Here is a 20,683-nt window from a genome sequence, read left to right as displayed (position 1 = left end):
AAAAATAATTGATTTCTGTGCCTTTGGAACAGAGGATCGCAAGTTCGATTCCTGCCTGGGGCGTCTGTATCCAGTAAGGGTCCTAAGGCTAGACCCCCTATGCTAAGCAAGCCTACCGCAGACATGAGCGAGACAGATAAATATGAAGGCATGCCGGCTCGGACGTCGCCCGGATCAACAAGGTCCGCGTCAGGTGTTGAGGAACCAGGGCACCCTGACGAAAAGTGGGCTACTGGAACAAGAAGGCATCGGTGGGCAAGAGACGAAAACAGGGCGTTGTTGGAATGCTACTACGCAAGTAACCCCGGCGGAAGGGGCTACATGAATAGGATGAGGGACCTGTGGATTCTTCGATACCCAACATCCACAATGACGGCGAAACAACTAGTAGCGCAGTGTTCCAACATTCGAAAGAAGGGACTGCTCTCACAGCTAGAGATTGACGAGGTACAACACAAATGCTACGGCAAGGAGGAGTCAGGACGCCAGGTCAGGGGGGAGATATCATCACCCCCACCCGAGATTGGGTACATAGCCCCAAGTGCGATAGGAGAAGGATCGTTGAGTGCGAGAGGAACTGACCTGAAAAATAGGATCATGGCCAAGCTTGAAACCTGGATCCCCTGTAGATCTACAATATATATATATATAAAATTTTATTGTTAGATATAATAATTATTTTTTTAGAAATATAAGGGGAACAGACAAATTGCACATTTTTTAAATATTTATTAATAACTGGAACATAACAAATAATAACAACATAACAGCAAGGACACGAGTTGGTTTACAGAATCATATTTTTCCACAAAGGCTGCCATTACAGTGAAGGACAATGTGAGCTATAACATTAAGTCTACATTAATCCTCGTGTCCTTTCACTGGAGTGGCATTCAAAAGATGATGTTTTCAATGTGAAAAAACAAGAGCAAAAGTAAGAAAAACCCATTCACTGAACATGTCTGCTTTACTTTTCTTTGGTGAGACCAGTTTCAAGACATCTCGCGGGAGAAACACAAAATAAAGGGTCTTTGACATTTTGAGGAGCACAATCCTCTAAAGTAGAAACTTTTTATTTTATTTTTTAAATTTTCAGAATAAGTTCAGCATTTCATTTTTGTCCACTCAATCCCAGCTTTCTACAACAGGTGATGGTAAAGACGTCCCCTTTAATTCCTGGGCTTGAAACTTCAAAGTCACACATGAACATTTGGAAGCTATTGTAGAAGCAGCACAGGCACTTAAAAGACATTGACACTGACATACAATCTGGTACAATAGTCATGCAGTGATACAGTTTGGCCGACATAACCAGTGAGGTAATAATAATTAACATACTGAAGAGCTGAGTGAAGCATGGTCTATGTTGGTCCAGCTGGTTTCGCAGCAAAAAGACCCCAGTCGGAAAGGTTGCTTACCCGTGCAACAGAAATAAAAGGGAACCAACTTTAGCATCAGATCGTTTATGTACAGTCTTACAGAAATATACACATCTATACCACTTAGTCGTCTTTTCTACAGGGTCGGTCTGTCTTTAGCTATCAAGCTTGTCCACAGCTTTTGCGGGTGAAGGCAAAGCCATCCAGTTTGCATAAACACTATCATTGGCATATCTTGTAAAGACCGGATTAGTGGCATCATGTCTGTTGAGCAGTACCGGGCTCGTCTCGGGCCAGTTGGGGTATGACATGCCTAAAAATGAGAACACATCATTTTTCTGCACTCAGTGAAAGAAAAACAGCGTGCAGACAGTAAGGTTCTCAAACAAAACTCTCCAAAACAAATCCTGATCTGATTCTGAGAAGTGTAAAGTTATGGCTTTGTATTGTATATGCGACACAGAATAAATGATAATATAATTTATTATTTTCCTCTTTTTTTTTTGTCATTTATTAAGCCTGCATTGTTACTATTGCCCCTACATTTCGCTCGGGGCAATATGCAACATGCTGAGAGTTGCATTCAAAAGCCTTACTGTTTCTCTGTTCATCATAATGGATTAAGAGCTAATGTACATTAGAAAGACAGGAAATTTATCACAATCTGGAATTCAAACCACAATGAGTGATTGAATCAGCGAGGACCTGTTTCAAATGTTACACACCGTTTCCTCCAGTGCAAATAAATGACGAGATGAGGACAATGTGGAAATGAATGGGGGGGAAACAAACAAAACTATTTACAAATTAAAAATGCAGATGAAGCATGAGTATGAGGAGTGGATTATAAATAAGAATGAAGGAGATTTATATTCAATATTTACAAATATAGCAATTTTTGGTCAGTGCTTGTGTACATTAGAAGCAGGTCCGAATAAAACAAAGAAAAAGTCAAGACACAGGAGCTTTTTTTTTTCTTTTTTTTTTAAGCTGAGCCTCTCATTTACGATGAAATGGGAGCTATGTCAGCATTAGCGAAAGGCATGCCTAGATCACAGTCACACACACTTGACTACGGGAAAAAAAAAAAAAAAAAGCCAATCACAACTTGCCAAAAAAGAGAGCTTGTGTAGTGTGTCCTGTTTCTAAAATCGAGTAAATGCATGGGAGATTCTACCATAGAGCTTGTTTTCAATCCATGTGGAGGGGAGGGTTCGAGGGAGAGGGGCGTTATTACAGTCCACTAGTGGTGTGTCCTCTTCAGAGAGGGCGTCGTCATACAGCAGGGCATCGGCTGGAGTGGACGCCGCCAGATCCAGGTAATCCTGACAAGAGCAGATGAGGGTGTGATTAGGCTGATTAAGGAGGAGGGGGATTGTAGCATGCAAAGGTCGGACGAGTGACCCGTGCACTGACTGCAAGCTCCAGCAGACATTTCTGCCAAATTGTTCTCTTTACCACATCCAGAGTCTTGCTCATTATCTGGTATTGATAACAGTGAAGAACGAGCCCGCTGCGTTATAGGATGCCTGCATTCCCATCTGCTCAAACGCTCTATATTTAGCCTCACTTCTGCAGCAGGAGCCTGACTGGCATGCTCTGTGATTACACTGCCCAAGGCCACATTTAGGATTGCTCTTCAAACACTAATTATGGTATCTTAGGAGATTTGGGGAGAGTGACAGTTCATACAACATAACACAGCATGTGTCTGTGTGCGTGCTGGACAAAGCACATGCTGTCCTTAAAAAACGATACACTGCTTATTTTAGACTTGCTCCAAATCTGAAAGGAAAACCCCTCAAACTTGTATCTGTCAGATCTTCACTGAAGTGTTGTCAAAATCGCGCCAGTAACACACAGAAAGAGGCTGATTTATAGCTCCCCTGCTTCCTTGCCGGGGAGAGAAATGAATAAAGCACTACAAGGTATTTTAAAGCTTCAACATACCCGACTTTTCACCATCATCTTCTCCAGTTCTTTGCTGATGTCTGCAAACGTCTGCCTCTTGTCCGGTTCTTGCTTCCAGCATCGGAGCATGAGGTTATACCTGGAAAAGAGGAGCACGGTTCAAGTGGGTGAAATACAGTGAGTATCATTTAATCCTCCCAGCTGAGTCATTTCCCCCCGAATGTGGTGCAGGGGAGTTATAACACTCAATGGTAATGAGGAGATGCTAAAGTAGATATGATAAAGTGACAGAATAGAGCTCACATTTCCTCCGTGCAGTTCTCTGGTCTCTCCATCCTGTAGCCAGTCTTGAGGAGGTTAAATAGGCGCTCGGGAGCGATACCTGGGTATGGATTTCCTCCCAGAGTGACAATCTCCCACAGCAGCACACCGAAGGACCAGCTGGAATAAAATACAGAAGGTCCTAAGAATATTTCTATGAACAGATAAGAGTGAGACTTGGGGTTTTTTTGCAAATGGAAAACACCCTTAATTGCGTTCTTGCCCAAAAAAAAAAGCATGCTGATTAATTCATGGGCTTTATTGTCTTATTGTTGTCCAAAATGTCAGAATATTTCCTTTAAGACGTAATTATACTCACACGTCACTTTGTGTTGTGTAAATGTGGTCAAACAAAGACTCTATTGCCATCCACTTAACCGGTATACGGCCCTGAAAAATACAGAGAGATGCTGCTGAGTGACTATGTCAGTATACGTACCTGTATCATGACTACTCTTCTCTATTATTTTGTCTACCTTGCTTCTTTTAACATATGAGTCCTCTTCATACACGTCTCTGGACAGACCAAAGTCAGAGATCTTCATCTTCCGCCCTTCAGCAACAAGGACATTTCGTGCTGCAAGGTCCCTGTGGACAAGCTGTTGGACCAGCACACTCATTTAAAGTGCCTCACATTTTTCTTTAACAGACATTTAAGCTTCTTACAATGAATCTTCCACTGAATTGTTCAAATATTTTACAAAGAAAAACACCAGCTTGGCCTTATACCTTCATTTCTGCCAGGTACTGCATGCCTCTGGAAATCTGCCAGGCAAAGGAGATCAGGTCACCCATGGTGAGAGCCCTGTCGTCTGGGTTCTCCAGGTAGCTTGAGTTTCGGTTGGCATCCCTGCCCATATAGCTCGGGCCAACTTTCCGACTCTCACGAAGGAAATTACGGAGTGACCCATACTTGGCATACTCGACGATGAGATACAATGGACCTATTCAGAGAAGCAGGGCTCTTAGACTCAATGTGCAACACGCATGTTCTGGGATGGGATGGCAAGAAGACGGAGGTCTTACCATCCTGGCTGCAAGCTCCGTACATCTTTATGACGTGCGGGTGGTTGACTTGCTTCAGCAGAGTGAATTCTGACAGCAGGTCACGCAGCTCGCTGTGAGAGGCGTTTTCTGTCACGGAGGAAAAGAGGGGGGATCATAATGATGAAACCACTCACCTCTTCAGACATTCACTCCTCATATATCACAAGTGCTGCTAGGCTTGTCTGGCCTTTGCCTGGGTACTTTTACCTTTAAGCATTTTCACAGCCACAGTGGTGTATCCAGCTTTTCCTTTCAGCCTGAATGCTGTTGCCTTGACAACTTTCCCAAACTCTCCTTCTCCCAGCGTCTTGCCAAGCACAAGGTTTTTACGAGGAAACTCCCACTTTGGATCCTCCTGTTGAGACAAGGCAATGACGGTTTGTACTTCTCAAAAGATTCAATATATGAGACACAGGAGATGAAAGTGCTGGAAGAACCTTACAGGTATTTTAAAGGTTTCGGTCTCAATTGATTCCTGCGAGCCCCGGCGGACATTGTTGGCAGGGAAGCTAATGGGATAGGCTTGAGCTGGCCGACGGAAAGTCATCTCAGCAGATGCTATCGGGGGCTTTGGCGAGTTCTTGTGGTATCGGCGGATGAAGTATGAGGACAGGAGGATGGACACGATGAAGGAGAGGAGAAGAGCTGTGGCAATGACGGTCTTACACATGTCATCACATAGCGTCTCTGGAAGAGAGTATGTTGCACAGTTTTAAAGAAAGAAGCACTCAGTGCTTTGCTGATTCAGAGTTAAAACGGAGTGAGTTAATCAGCAGCAGTTCTGTGTGGTTTAGGGAAACTCACGCTCAATGTCATCCTTCTCACAGAAGCATCTTTCTGTGAAGCAGTAGCAGGTTCCATAGCAGGCCTTAATCCCGTTCCCACTCAAGCCTCGTTCATGGCCTCCAATAACGGGCTCCTCTGCAGAGACAAATCCAGCGTGAGCACAGTCTACATAAAGCAGAATGTCCTTATTCTCGCTGTTATACACTGAATGTGTGTTAAAAGGGAAAGCATACTTGTGCAGTCTTGCGGGCAGATTGAAGGATCTTTACTTTCCACTGCATCACAAACACTATCTGGGCATGTCTGCAGGTCAGGGGAGCATGTTGAATAATTTTCAGTTATTCCTGGAATATGAACACAAGAAAAGAAAGAAACCTCAGCAGGAAACAAGGGGGAAAACAGCCAAGACTGGTAACCAAACTGCAAGTACTTTGCATTCAAAAACCCATTCAAAAGTTGCCTTAACCTGACTGCATGTGTCCTTAACACTGCAACATGCAACGGTTTTAACAGCAGCCTGCACCTCAGTGTTGGCTTGCTTTAGCAACAGTAGGGTGTTAGTCACACTTGTTTTTCAGCCAAATTAGGACCATGTTTTGCCACTTCCTGTAGCAAAATGATCTTACTGAAAAGGATACACATGCAGTATTCGGCCCTTTAGCCCTTTAATTTGTTTCATTACTTACACTGAAGAAAACATGTACTCATCTGGTTCTAGTGAACTTCCCCCAAGGTCTCATAATCATTCAGTAATGTTAAAAAGTTACAAGTTAAGGAGAAAAAAGTTTGTCTTTATGAAATATAAAGTACCTTTCTCAGTGCCCTGCCTCCACTGGCATCTGCCGGTTGTTGCCCCCAGGCCTCGGGTAGACTCACAATCTGTTCGCTGCCTGTTCTCTGCACAGGACAGGACCTGCTGGCTCTTCTGACCAGCTTTGATTGCTACGTACAGCAAAGCCAAAAGAGCACATTACCAAATCTTTAAAGGACACTAGAGATCGGGGTAACATGCTTGAAAATAGTCTGCATGTGTGCTTGCTGTGAAGTAGTACCTACCTGTGCCATCTATTTTGATGTGGATCTGAGTGCTCGCCTCCAGCTGTTCGTTTCCCTCCTGAGCAACAACAAGGTACTGCAAGTCCTGGCACTCGGGTTTGCGCAGTGCCTCAGAGTCATTCACATACAGATGTCCCCACTTCCAGTTTGGGGATTGGGTGATGCTTATGGCTGTGTAGCAGGCCTGTGAGTCAGCAGACATGTTCTTATCTGGCACCTCAAGTCGGTATATGACACTGAAGCCATCGAACTGCTGGCAGTTTTCCACACAGATTTTGCCAACCTGACAGGAGTTGGGACAAGAGATTGAAAACGTGAATGACACTGGAGAATACAAGTGTAAGGATGGAATAATGCACACACCTTTTGTAAACAACTGAATACAACAATTTGAAATGCAAATTACTAGTTCATTCCTACATGATCTGAAGAAAAAAAAATCTGCCGTTAATTCAAATAATTACATTTAAACTGATTGTGGTACATTTTATAAAGCCAGAATAGTTTTGTTTTTGCTACAAAGTATGAAAATGAACAGAAAACATTTGAGATGTTATTTTTTTACTGCCAGCAGGTGGCAGTCTATCTGTAGATTTAACGGTCAATGGAGCTGTTCTTAAACAGCTCCATTGACCATAAATAAAATGTATTCATATTATTATTATTATTATTATTATTATTATTATTATTATCAGGATTTTAATGTAACTATAATGTCAAAGGATTGCACTGATGGCCACTTACATTGGATTAGTACTGAACAATAATCAATGGATAAAAGCTACTAAACCTCCCAGAAGTTTTACCTTCTGCTGACTGTAAACAGGTTTGGTTTAAGCAAGACACAGGTGAATATCTTTATTTTTTAAAAACATACAGAGAGATCTGTAGTTGTGAGTTACTGTGTACTAAAGCATGTGCAATGTGATGGCTTATAAAGCCAGTGTACAGCAGGGTTAGTCAAATCAAATGCATTTCCCAATGCATCATAACGGAGCAAGTACCTACAATTCCGGTTCTTGAAGTCTCTCTGTCAGAGTTCAGTATAAAGAAACTGATATGAGGCCACTGATGGTTCATATTGCCTATGACTTTTGTCCCTGGTCCCTTTCATAGGCCAACAATGATTCATTTGTTAATTATGTCATGAATACGATCATTAAAAAGATTCAGACTATATCTTTGTCACTGTCCGTGATGCTATCACGATGGAAAGATAATTTTTTTTGTGTGTCCATTAATCCATCCATCTTCTTCTACTACTCCAATTCTTGGGTCGGGCTGGAGCCTATCCCAGCTCTCTTAAAAGTTTATAATAATATATATTTTAATCTAAATCTAGACCAAACACAAAGTTCAAGGTTTGCATGATAAGCAGTCATGCAGTCATGAGTACCTGTGCATAAGGAGAAGCTCTGCGTGAGACTGTGAATATATGTGTGACGTTGGGGAAGTGGATTTGGACGGGTAAGATGGTGACATTGAAGTGCAGCAACACTGTTCCCTCTAGACCGGGATAGGTGGTGTCATTGACCAGGTAGTCGAGTTGCAGGGTGCGATTCTCTGTCACGTGCAGGTTCCTCTTCAGGACCAGCTCTGAAATCAAGAGAAATCATGAAAAGCCTCATCTCCTAATGTAACTAATTCTCGCGCGCGCAGCCTTGGAGTACTTACGGTAGTTGTGCACAGTCTCTCGAATGCCTTTGGCTTTTTTTTCAGTGAAGGAGTTTTTTATGTCAAATGTTTCCTTTATCCATGGGTCAGTGTTGAGCCAAGTCCCCACATACTTATTGTGGTTGTCACCTAAGATCGGGGTTAGATCTCTGTCAAAGACATACAAGGAGCCAAAAGTTCCACCCTGAAAAAAAGAAAGTCACATTGAGAAATTTCAGGCCTCATGTAAACATGAACTTAACCAACACCGCATCTGTACACAATCACCTTCGTCCGATTATAGCTGATGACTACGTCTGCCGAGTCTGTTCCGTTCACATATGGCGCGTTATCATCCTCATCATTGACAAAAACATTCAGCGTCGTTTCCACCTTGATGATGGTGGTTTCTGACTGGACGTTACAAACCAGCAGGAGTCTGTAGCATTCGCTCTCCTCGCGGTCCAGCTGAGCGTTTACCACCAGCTCTTTGTTGTCGTTTACAGCAAAAGGTCCCGGAGGGTCTGCAGAAAAAAGGAACAAAATTAAACAAAACAATCGAACAAACGAGCCTGCATGTGGACGCAACCACATGAATCAGGTGGCATACTGAATATGACATAAAAGCAGCATCGTAAAACATCTCAATGGAGCTAAACCAGGGTCAAAAGTTTCATTCATTTGAAAAAGTTTGTTGAAACTGAAACTCTAAGTGTTGATATTTAAAACATAAAAAATTACAACTAAAAAAAAATGAGCACTTTGGTTGAAAATGGCCTCCGCTCCTTCACGGGATGCTGCCGGCATCAGCCAAAATGTAAAAACACTACTTCTGATTATCCTATGATGGACTATATTGGCGGGTAATACACACATACATACATATACATGCATACATATGTAGTTGTACATATGGTTCTCCTTTCACAAGATAATATGTTTTTGGTCCGATGTGTCTAACCTGATTCCACACTGTAAGAGATGGTGTAGTTTGGGCAGACATTGAGTCTGGTGAGACGCTGTAGCTGCCGCAGGGCTCCTGGGAACCTGTTTTCCATGATGTGTGGGTTGGACGTATCTCTGTGTGGGAAGCAGAGTTCCTTCGTATCTGTCTGAGCACACTGAGGCAATGTGGCATTGACAAAGTCCAAGGTGATCTGCACAGGTTTCCGCATGAGGCAAAAGGGCTTGTTGGTGAACTCAGATCGCACCATGGCATTCAGGAATAACTTTCTCACAGACCACGACCTTTGATCTGATGGGACACAGAGCCAAAACAAAAACAAGAGGCATTTTAATCTCAGACAGTGCTTTTTTTGATGACACAGCTCTTCTTTGCTTTTATGCAATCACATTATCATCCTGAACTCGAAGCCAGAGCATTATTGGTATGCGAAGAGCATAAATGTCCAGAAACTAATTTACTCTTGTGTGTAGCGAATACCTGGCACTGAAATAGGACTGTGCATTACCATCAAAAGCCTTGTATCCAACTCACATAGCTGGGCAAAGTCGCTCTCCTCCAGGGTTTTGTTCAAGAATAGTGTCCCGGTGTTGATGTTCATGTAGAACCAGGAGCTGTAGTGTGGAGGCGTGGCAGTCTTTGTTGGGCACAGGTAGAAGTGTGGCTTCTCAGTTTTATCGTCCCGCATAGCGTGGACCTGGAGGATGGGTGTCCCGGCCTGCTGCCCAACATATACAGTCTCAATGTACTCCTTCTGAGGGAAGTACAGACACGTCGCTCCTGCACCAAGTGGACATGAAATAACCAGATGTTTAAAATTTGGCAACCAAACGAATCACAGGAAAAAAGTGTTATTATTATTGCTTTTAAGGAAAATGTTACCATAACTGAAAAATAAGGCACGATTACATTGCAGGTGCTGATGACAGCATATCAGACATCTCTTTCTGGATGTTTAACTGAGTCAACAATAGCCACTGACAATGCCATCTGGGCACTGAATGGAAATCAACACATACATGGACTACGACAGGTCCAGGGTTTTTTTTTCTTCTAATATATCTTTCATCTCTCCCCCACGTTAGCGGAAATTGAAAGCAGGGCTCAAATGACACTTATGCAGCTCCTTTAATGAATTTCTCATGTGGTCAATAACATGTGGTTTCCGATTCTCCTTGTGTTCACCTTGAAAAGTTTAATTACAAGGAATAACATGATACGGAGGAGACATGTATCACTGCCTGCAAGTCTGTGTGTGTGCGTGTGTGTGTGTTGGGGGGGGTTGACGAGTAATCCATAAAGCAAAATAGCAGGCTGCGTGTGTGTTTTACAGGAAAATGGAGATGCGAGTGTTCCTTCTGTAATTATATCCCTGTTGTGTTCCTCTTTGATGACGGTAGGCGACCATTTAGGGAACGCACTAATGTCATTAGCAGACAGCAAAACTAGATTTTCTATTTCTGTTGGTGCAGTTGAAGCCTCGGCTCTGGTTTCAGACATTGATTTAATTTTGAGGGGCTTAGATGACAGGAGGCCGAGCTGATGGATAAAATGTGGCCGTCCTTCCTCAAGGATGGAGATACGCTCAATGAGGCTGCAGACCTTTTTATTAAAAGTGTTCCGGAGGCAAAACAAACAGCAGGGCTCATGTTTGTTAATCTTGGTGGGGATGGTGGGAGCCGGTTTCATGACTAGGGATGATTTTTCCATCCCCTAAATCTATTACAGCCAAAATGCAGTCATTCACACTCATACTATTGACTGCATTTTATTATATTTCCATTGCATCTTAGCTTATTTTTACTATTTCATACCATGAAAAGGTCTGAAATAGGTAATTGGCTTCATGATGCATAAAAGATTTCTGAGAAATTGTACGAAAGATTTGAGGGGAAAAATAGAAAAAAAGTAAAGAACTGCCCACAGATTATTTTAGGTTGTAATTATACTCAGTTTATACAGTTAAAAGGTATGAAACACATTAAAAGACGCGTAATCTGAGCATCAGGGCTTCAACTGTATACCCAAAACAACCATTAGAGGGGGCTGTTATCACAGTGGCACGGGCTCGAAAAGCAGCTTAATCATTATCATAATATATTACTGTTCTAATGTCTCTACTGCTTGGATAAGATGTTAAACGATTGGACTCATTTCTATTTGACAGGTCAGAAAAGACCCCCACTACTCTCTACAATCCCTCATCGGATGCATACAGACAATTTAATTAATCTACAGAAATCTTACAGACGACGGCCACAAATTGAATACAGCAGATGACAGCAGCTCTGCAAATAAAGCTACATGGTCCAACGTGTTAACCAGCGGGAGCTGAACACATTTATGAAGGCAGGCATTGGCTGCAAGCCACAGTGGCCGGACCCCCTGCAACACAATTCGTTTATATCATTCAAAATTCAATTTCTTTCTAGGACAGAAGCCAACAGAAAGCAAGCAGTTTATATCAAAACTAATTAATTGAATGCATCAAGCAGGCCCATCCGAGCAAATGGCATCTTTGGTCTGTGAAGCCATGATGATGCTTTTCCAAGGCATGACTCATTACCTTCTCTAAATGATGCACAAGAATGGCAGAAATACAGCTGGTGGTGACATTTTCACCTATTATATTCATGTCTAAATAATGACCGAAAAGATTAAAAAGACGTTGCAGAGGCTTCATTTCCATGCTTTGTCTCTGGACCGCTAAAGAACGTTCTTTCCGGATTTTAGTGGGCTGTTTTGGAACAGCCTTGGCCTGTTATTGCTCACAGTGTGTAAACATTAGCATCATAAGCAGATGTTTTACAGCCTTCGATCACCTATAAAACTCATGCTGAGCTTCTGCATACAGTGTCATTCCTTTGAAAGTAATTTTGCAAACAGAGAGTGTTTAAACAGGACAATTCATGTAGCAATCCATGTTTACTGTAGATATCATGTACCGCCGAGTGGATAGTGAAACTGGATTTATCCAACGCTGAAAAACAGGAACACGAAACAGTGGAAAACCCTCTTACGTCTCTATAAACGTGTGCGCTTCCTGGTTGTCGTTTACGATCGCAGTCTCCATGAGTTAATCGTGCCTTGGCGCGCGTGTGTTTGTTTTTGTCTCGTATTATAACTGCAAAAGAACAAAAAGGACAAAAGCTCATCACAAAATGTGAAACCACGCTCCCCGTCAGCCACAGACCACAGCATGTCTGGGACAGGTCTGAGCTGATAGGGTGGGACGCCCTCCATCGTCCCAGACAAAGACAGGAACTCAATTAGCTCAATGCGTGCTTCGCCTGATAGATTTACTAGCTATGAGCTCATGTGCTGGAGTAACCCACTGGCTTACTAATCTACCTCCGATCCTCAATGAAACAAAATGTGGATCTCCCACTCAGACGTCCTCACTGAGCATCCTTGTCAGCAGCGTGGCAGATGAGGAAACGTGACCCTGCCCGGCTGCTGCTGTGTGATAACTTGACATTATAATTGCGTTCTTAGTCTGGACCTCCAACAGCAAGAGCTCAGCTTCGTGCCCCTTTTTCTCCCAAGGTCAATGAGGTCTGCGTCTGCCCCTGGTAACGACCCATTGGACAGGCAGTGTATCTGGCAGCATATCAATCAATAACCACACTAATCAACAGTGATGCTGATTGTTTTCCACTGATGACACAGACAGAGAGAAAAGCTGCACAAGTGCAATCACGTCCGCCGAACATAATATTGGAGTTGCTTAGGCATCTTGTGCGTGGACGCTGAAACATTACTTCTACTGTGCACGTGTAATTTCACAGCCTGCTCCACAATTTAGCCCATCAATATCCACATTTTCAAGGAATCCATCATCTTTTACAAAGAAGCTGTAGCCAGGCACATTAAGGAGCAGTTCACCCAGTTATATCACGGTGATATAAATAATAATCACTCGGAAACGTATCGTGATTGCTCTGCTTCCAGAGATGTTGCTGCTACTGGAATGGTTTTCTTCAGAGATTCAATTAGCTAAAAAGCTGCACATTCGACTATAATTCCACTTATGAAAGCTAATATTGATCATAATGTTTTGAAATCTTTCCCCCTCCTCTGTTTCCTGTCCTATTATGCTCAAATGCTTCATCGTATCACACTGGTTTCAGAACCTGGATTTATATAGGCATGACTCTGATGCTTTTCGATCTTTCAAAACAACACGTGTAATAAGGAAAGAAAGTCATTTCCTGTCATAATGACACAGACATCGAAGTTTTCATCCGATTAATAAGATAGCTGATCTGAGTTTGGAAAAGGCAGCCGGGCTCCAGGTAGATTACTCAGTTTACCATGATGCATACCGTAACATAATAATCAATTACCACATAATGTAATCCAATTATTCCCCAGAGAATACAAGAGCTGAGGTCCAATGAACCATGTTCATCAGTCATCAAGAAATCTAATAGGACCTCTCCTTAGGGGTTAGCTGCAAGTACAAACTCAGTTTAAGGATTCCTCTGGGGAGGACTGTGGCATCAAAAATTGAACACGTGGTACATCATGGAGCTCCAGACTGAGTTTGATGAAACAGTCATTAGGTTGCTTTGATAAAATCATCTACCCTCACCACAGCAGTGGTAAAAAGCCATCAGATTTACTGACATGTACACAGAAGGAGGCAAATACTCTAAATGCCCGTGTCAAAACACAGAGAGCTTATTTATATTTGCATAAATAGCTCACAGCCACAGGTTTCATAAAGGGTTTAGCTTAAAGTACCAGATTTGGGAAAGAATTGCTTTACAGCCTGTTTTAACACTACACCAAGCAGTCTAGACTCATGCTACCAGCTCTTTGAGACTGTATTTATCATCTACATTTAGCATTACTCTGTACTCTGAATGCTAACATCAGTAACGCTGCATCATGGTGACAATGCCAGTGTTTGTATTGTAGCATCTTCTAATCAGTGCTAAATACGGTCTGAGATTGATGGAGATGTCATTAGTTGTGCAGTTACTGGACAAATTAAAATCTTGACCTAATTATTGTGCTCAATAAAGCAAACCAAAAAAATAATAATCATGGGATCATTAAGATCATCGGGATTCATTTTCTCAGAGCCATGAATGTCTGTACACATTTCCAAGGCGATCTATCAAGTAGCTGTTAGATTATTTTAGTCGGGTGCAAAATGAGCAGGCAAAAACAACAGAGCAACACTGCAGTGAGAGAAAAACTAACAAGGCTGAACACAGTCACGTGTATCACTTACACATACTGTGCATCAGAAGCATCAACAGTCTTGTTGTTTCAAAGAAGCAAACACAGCAAAAATGCATTAATATATAAGGTGTCCTAACTGTGGGAATCATCAATGCACCAGCGTCATTAAATGGCACTACTAAGATGAGTCGCCACTATTCGCACTGCTAGACTATGACTGCTTGTTACGACTGTCCTAACATGAGAGAATCTGGTGGAAACAATGGGAAAAGTCGCTGTTTTATGCCGGGGAGTGGAGATCACTGAACTACCAGCACAAAGGGAAGTGGAGCTTTCAGAGTTTCTGGCATTGGCAGGTGGTTGCAGAGGACGGAAAAAAGATTTCCAGCATGTTTATCCATTTTAGTAAAAAGAAGGACCAAAAAAATGGATGCCAAAGTGGGGCTGGAAGAGGATGGGGGAAAACAGCAACATAAGTTTGAATCAGCAGCATTTATGGAAAATGTTAATTTAAGGACATTTTCCACTATTATGATTTGCTCTCTTTAGAGAGATTGCAGTAAATGTGCAAATTTGATTCTGGCACCAGTATGGCAGTAGAGTCACTCCCATTTTTGCAGTGTCACACACACCATGTGGACTCAGATAAGCAGGGCCTGTGCTTTGTTTTACTTATTGTTGTAATGACGGGTCAAACACGATGTGCACTGCTGCACGACTGGAAAACAACTTGTCAAGACCCATGTGAAACCAGAGGACTAAATGCCCCGAGGGGAAAATCTCAATCAATGTCTCCTTGTCCTTTCACCACAGCAAATTAGATTCTACCCATGCATGAGAGCGAAGTGTGACCCTGAACTGACTAGAGGATCAGACACAGGGGTTTGACAGGTAGGAGCGGCATCCGTGCGACGGCAGAAATGGCAGCCTAGGATTAGAGGTCGGGACTCTCAGGAGTCTCAAGGCAGTAGCAGTGATTTGGATGAAAGTTATTTCAAAACCGTGGGTCCACTTTGGCTGGGAAGCTCGAAGGATGAGAGTCTTGTGACTGATAAAGTGGGAAAATCGGGAGAAGACAAAGCAGCCTAAAGTGCTGCAGCTGTTCCAACAGGTATCAGAGTGTCTGTGGCTGACAGCATGTTTACTGTCGCTCATGAGCTTAAAAAAAGAGGGAACACGCCAGCTAGCTCTGGTTTTGAATCAAAATAATATAGTCTGTTGTTTGCCACATTTTGAAAAAAAAGAAAGAAACTTTTTGCTATAGCAAGTTTTAAGAATCACAATATGTTTTTTCTAAGATGCAAAAAAGAAAAGCACTCCTGTTGACGTAGCTCGGTAAAAAAGATCTGATCTACTTGCATAATGATGTTTCCCACTCACACTCAAATAAACACAGTGACAACAAGCGTGGAAAATTGACAATATTTATCATGCATCCATGAGGAACACAAGACAGAAGCTTTACTTAATTATATCGTGCTGTAAGGGGCTAAATCCAATAGCACCATGTATCAAATGAGATCTGTTGGTCTGGTACTTCTCCAGAGGAAAAGATGCTGATGAAAATGATCGCTTTGAGTTAAAGGGAAGGAGGAGCACTATACCTCTATGTTATGGTTTCACCGGTCAGAGGGCGAGGAAGGGTCAGAGATACCGTAACAAGGTCACGGTGGAAGCAAAACAGATCAATGCTTTTACATGAAAACATCTGTGGCACTTTTTTGTGTAAGAGATTACACAAATGTGTGTGTTAAAAAGGGGGAGTGGATTTTGGCTTTGACCAGGTTCCGTCACAAAATGTATTTTCAACTCAAAACGCTTTGTTTATAAAGCTGCCAGCTGATGCTGAAGGCCTAATCTAATTAATAAAGGGTTGTTTCAGTGAGCTCTCCAGATTTCCTCAAAATGTAAATAAAAACAAAGTAACGACGAGCCAGATATTCCTTTCTTTGGTCTTTTTTGTTCACACAGAAGTGCATGTGACTGCACGATCTCTAACGACGTAAGCACAGAGACAGAAGAGCAGCTGCAACCTTAGTGGCAGCTAATGGGAATCCTCATAAAGAACAATGAATAGAGGCGTCCCAGCTCCCAGTTCACTTCAGCTTATGTCTTGAACTACTTTACTTTGGTCTTAAGTGCAGGGCAATGTCTCAGGAACATTTAAAAATGCTGATTGCTACAAAAGTGAGCACTGATTGCCAATTTCCTTTGTTTGATGATCTCAGCGAGAAACACTAAACTAATCAGTAAACTGGAACCTGGAGCAGGAGTTATATAAACCCCACCGGGAAATTCCTTTGTAATAGCCATTCATGACTGTGCCATTTGTACAATTACATTGAAGATCAGAAAAACTAAAGTTAAACTAAATTGACAAATGCATATGTATATTTATGTGGAACTTCATGAGTGGACGAGATCACAGGAAGGAAAGACCCCCTATGGCATCCAGTGGCGCATTTAGTTAGTCTTAGTCTGGCAAGTGGAACAGTGTGCAGGGTGGGATATATTGTCCGTATTGAAGATACATTTTTGGCAATATCTTCCTCTCTGCAATGAGGGAGACTTCTGAGTTTGAACTCCAAAAAATATCTAAATCATGGTCTCACATACAGTAAAGGAAAAGGGCCTTGGCAGGACAGAGAGTTTCATTTTATCCTAGTTATTTGCCCTCCTCATTTCCACCATCCCTCATATAATATACAAGAATGATAGGAGTCCTCGATCTTTTCGAGGCCACTGCTAACTCCTTTCTCAATGCTAAGCTGGAGCTGGATAAGTTCACACCAGACCACAAAACCGTCTACCACCTTCTGGTAAAACTGCAGAGAGCTTACCAAAGTAGTACCACTGAAATTTAAAGCAAAAATATTCTTTAGATTCAATCAGTGACTAAAACAGCAATAAAAATCCACATTAGACGTAATGTGATGCAAAAAGTGCATCACAACATGACTCATTTACTTGGAAAATGACTCATATGTAAAAACCATTTAGTGATTTAAGATGTTTTAAAGGAGTCACAACAGGCAGAACATCCTCACAAAGTGGGGTAAAATAAAAACAATCATCGATCCGGTAAAATCAGACTATGTCACTTTGTGGCAAGCCCGGCAGCAGCCCAAGCGGCCCGTCCGCTTGCATAACAGGCGATATTTTCCTGAAGAAAACAAACAGCCAGTGTTTGCCCAGAGATAGGAGCAGCTGCTGCACACCTGCCCATGGCTCGCCTCTTCTCCTCCCTGAACAAGTGTAGGTCTTTTGTTGCAACAAACAGGCAGGTGATGGGCGCCACATTCACGTAGGGTGCAGCTTTCAGCACCCATTTAATTACCAACACGTCCTTGACACATGAAGTGCAACGAGACCAGCCCTTTTCTTCTATAAATATCAGGAGAAACGCCTGCTTTGGTGACTGTGCAAGCAGAGCCCAGCAGGAAAAGCCATGTGGATGCATGTAAGGTCTGTAAGAACAGCATGCGTGTGACTGACTGTGTGTGGACTATGGACTGATTAAACAGCGCGTGTAACAGTGAAAAAATAATCAGAGGACACTGCATAAAAGTGTTCTACCTTAACAGTTGCATTAATCTTTTTAACTACTCTGCAGAAAACTGCTCCCCTGGGTGATTAAGTAGGCCTGTAGTTTATTGCAGGAAAAAACCAGCAGTGCTCCATACACATAGAAATGAACATCTTTTTATACATCCCAGATCCACTCAAAGACTTTGATCATAATGCTTGTTTGCCTCCCTTTATAAAAGCACTGATAACCTCTGATGTCCAAAAAACACCCTGTATTTGTTCGAGCATTACATCTGACATACTGGCGGCACAGTCCTGAACTATGAGGGACACTTTAAATATAGACTTCATGAGAGGGCAGTGTTAGTGCAGTTGGGCTGTGGGATTGTGGACGGGATTATAATATTATGATATATGGCTGCATTCATTCTACTCTACGTTTCATTGTTGTCATGCCACGCATAGCCAGCGCACAATGCAAGGATCACTTTTCTGCTGTGTGGCACAGTGCTGGCGTTGTGTTCGTGCCCTTTCAGATACTTCGTCGGGGGGAAAAAGGCCTTAAAAATCACTCAGCTTCCAAAATGCTGCAATTTAGCTTTTCACTTGAGCAGCCCTGTGTATTTGTCAGTTGCAATCTAGACTTCATGTTCAGTGGCTCGCTCTGTGGCAGCACCTATTTCTCTTCACCTTGGCCAGCTTTGCAGATACTAAATATAAATTTTAAATTAACATATTTTAATTCCTTCTGCGCTAAACGGTCTCTCTGGCAGAAAGGTCAGTAAGAGACGGAGATAAAAACTCAAAGACTAAAGCTAATGCTGTCTGAATAATTTATAATACTAAGGATGAACGCGTTTAAAATAAGAAGCGAACATTAAATCGTCTCCTCTGTATTAATAGTTAAGACCAGAGCATTTATTTTGTTTTCAAAAACGTTCGGACACACTAGTGCAACATTTAGCATTAGTTTGCAACTTCATCGTGCGCTCCTTCACCCTTTTCCAGTGACAGGAGAACTGATGATGAACCTTACCTTCCAGCAGCAGCAGCAGAAACAGCGCGACGATGTTTCCCCGAGAGAAACCACAACTTGACCCCATATTCGCGAACCATAGGTGAAAGTTTCTGAATGAAAAGACGATCCAAAAAAGTTCCTCTGGGCGAAAATTAAATAATAATAATGATAACAAGAGCAATAATCAAACCGATAAAATATACAAAGATGGGGGGTATAAACCAGTGCGCGCTCTGCATCCAGATGAAGTCCTCAGTGTCCCATAGACGGGCTGCTGTGTTGAGGCTACAGAGGCTGCTGCTGGGCTGACTGGCTGGTCTGGTGGGGGGAGGTGGGGGGGGGGGGGAGGTTCACTGCTTCACTACTCACTGCCCCGCTGCTTCCGCAGAAGCAGGGCGGCATAGCATCTACAGGAAATTTAAGAGCATAATTTAACAGCAGGTCAGTCATCTCATTAAGGATCTGCGCGGGGGAGGTGGTGGGGCGTAATTATTAACAATTATGACTGGGCGCGTAATGGTTCACTTTAAAGGCACAGGCGCTCTTTAAAGGTGGGCATCAGGTGTGCTCGTTTTAGTAACCGGTTCATTATAACAGCCGTGTGATAATTGTAATTGTGCCTTTTTGTTTAATTTTGCTAAGCTTGAAGTAGCTTCGATGAATTCGTTTGTTTAATTCGGTTGAATAAAAAATAGACTTTGAGCACAATGTTCCAGTTGGTGGCAAGAATTAAGTGAAACTCCTGCCAGTGAAGTGACAGGGCTAAGTTGTTGTTGTTGGGTTTTTTTGCCTAGACATTTTATTGCATCCAAGTACTCCATGTGGATAATTAACACTCCCCAGCTGAGTAGAAGTCCTCTGCAGTCTTTGGATCAAAGTCCCAGAATGAAATCAGGGGGTTAAATGATGTGGGACCGTTCCTCTCTCAGGTCTGAGTGTGTGTGCGTGTATGTCAGAAGCTGAGGGTGTGTTAAAGAGCGGGATCTCTGTGTGACTGAACAGTGAGGAGATAGCGTGGAGTGATGCATTGCTGCAGCCTCGGGCCAGGACACCAGTCACTCTCTCAGCAGTGTCTTTCCAATCAATGTCTCTGCATGGAGCAAAAACACAAAGGCTCACTGGGCTACAGAAGATAAAGGGGGCTTTCTCAGACGCTTCACTAACTTTCACCAACTGGGAGAAAATATAATAGCTGCTACTTACAGTGCTTACATTTTCACCTCCCCTCACTGAGCCGTCAGTATCTTAAAGAAGACTTTAAAAACAATATGCCCTTAAATTGGTGATCACAGGAAGGTTAAAGGAGAAAATTAGCTGTGAAGCTGTAAAGAAAGAGATGGCATTTTAACAAAGCTAGATAGGTTGTATGCTTCTGTACGTTTGATACGAAAAGAGTAACCTGTGAAATTGGTTTTATTGTTAATACTTTGTTTTGAAATCAAGCATATAGTTAGGGCTGGATCAGGTGACGCTGAATCCAACCATGCACTGAATGTTTCATTTTCACTCGCTATGTTTTTATACACCTCTGCACATAATCATGAGTTATTATTCATCTCTGGCTCTCTTACATGGCACGTCTTTGTCTTGTCTTCCTCCCCTCATCTCTAACTGGTCACAACAGACGCCTGCACCACCATGAACCTGGTTCTGCTGGAGGTTTCTTCCTGTTAGAGGGAAGTTTTTCCGTCCTACTGTTCCCAAAGCATTGCTTAAAGGGGGTCATATGATTGTTGGGGGTTCTCTGTATTATTGAATAACATGATAAGCAGTTTATTCAAATGTAATGCTACTTGCTGTAGCAAGGGGCATTATGTGATATAAGAA

At 42.4% G+C, this 20,683-nt stretch overlaps 1 protein-coding gene across 1 annotated transcript; it reads right to left on the bottom strand.

Moving 5' to 3' along the window:
• Nucleotides 1–714: 714 nt before the first annotated feature.
• Nucleotides 715–19,243, bottom strand: ret (ret proto-oncogene receptor tyrosine kinase). Its single transcript, XM_080287570.1, has 20 exons — nucleotides 18,875–19,243; nucleotides 9,652–9,897; nucleotides 9,115–9,408; nucleotides 8,442–8,677; nucleotides 8,175–8,358; nucleotides 7,897–8,096; nucleotides 6,501–6,783; nucleotides 6,255–6,386; nucleotides 5,678–5,788; nucleotides 5,463–5,579; nucleotides 5,101–5,345; nucleotides 4,866–5,013; nucleotides 4,638–4,745; nucleotides 4,341–4,555; nucleotides 4,088–4,210; nucleotides 3,931–4,001; nucleotides 3,594–3,731; nucleotides 3,330–3,429; nucleotides 2,557–2,704; nucleotides 715–1,692 (listed from the first exon to the last, which is right to left on the bottom strand). The coding sequence occupies exons 1-20, from the start codon at nucleotides 18,939–18,941 to the stop codon at nucleotides 1,535–1,537; spliced, it is 3,324 nt and encodes a 1,107-aa protein (XP_080143696.1). The 5' UTR covers nucleotides 18,942–19,243; the 3' UTR covers nucleotides 715–1,534.
• Nucleotides 19,244–20,683: the final 1,440 nt, after the last annotated feature.

This window comes from Astatotilapia calliptera, chromosome 13 (assembly GCF_964374335.1).
Source record: "Astatotilapia calliptera chromosome 13, fAstCal68.1, whole genome shotgun sequence".
In the NCBI taxonomy this organism is placed as follows: Eukaryota; Metazoa; Chordata; class Actinopteri; order Cichliformes; family Cichlidae; genus Astatotilapia; species Astatotilapia calliptera.
Note: the sequence above shows the minus strand (reverse complement) of the source record. Positions and strands in the feature narration are given on the sequence as shown.

Coding starts and splice junctions, on each gene's coding strand:
- ret (XM_080287570.1), bottom strand. CDS start 18,941: ATGGGGTCAAGTTGTGGTTTCTCTCGGGGAAACATCGTCGCGCTGTTT. Junction 6,784..7,896: donor GAGCTTCTCCTTATGCACAG/GTACTCATGACT, acceptor AACTCCTGTCAG/GTTGGCAAAATCTGTGTGGA. Junction 5,346..5,462: donor TGAGAAGGATGACATTGAGC/GTGAGTTTCCCT, acceptor ACTCTCTTCCAG/AGACGCTATGTGATGACATG.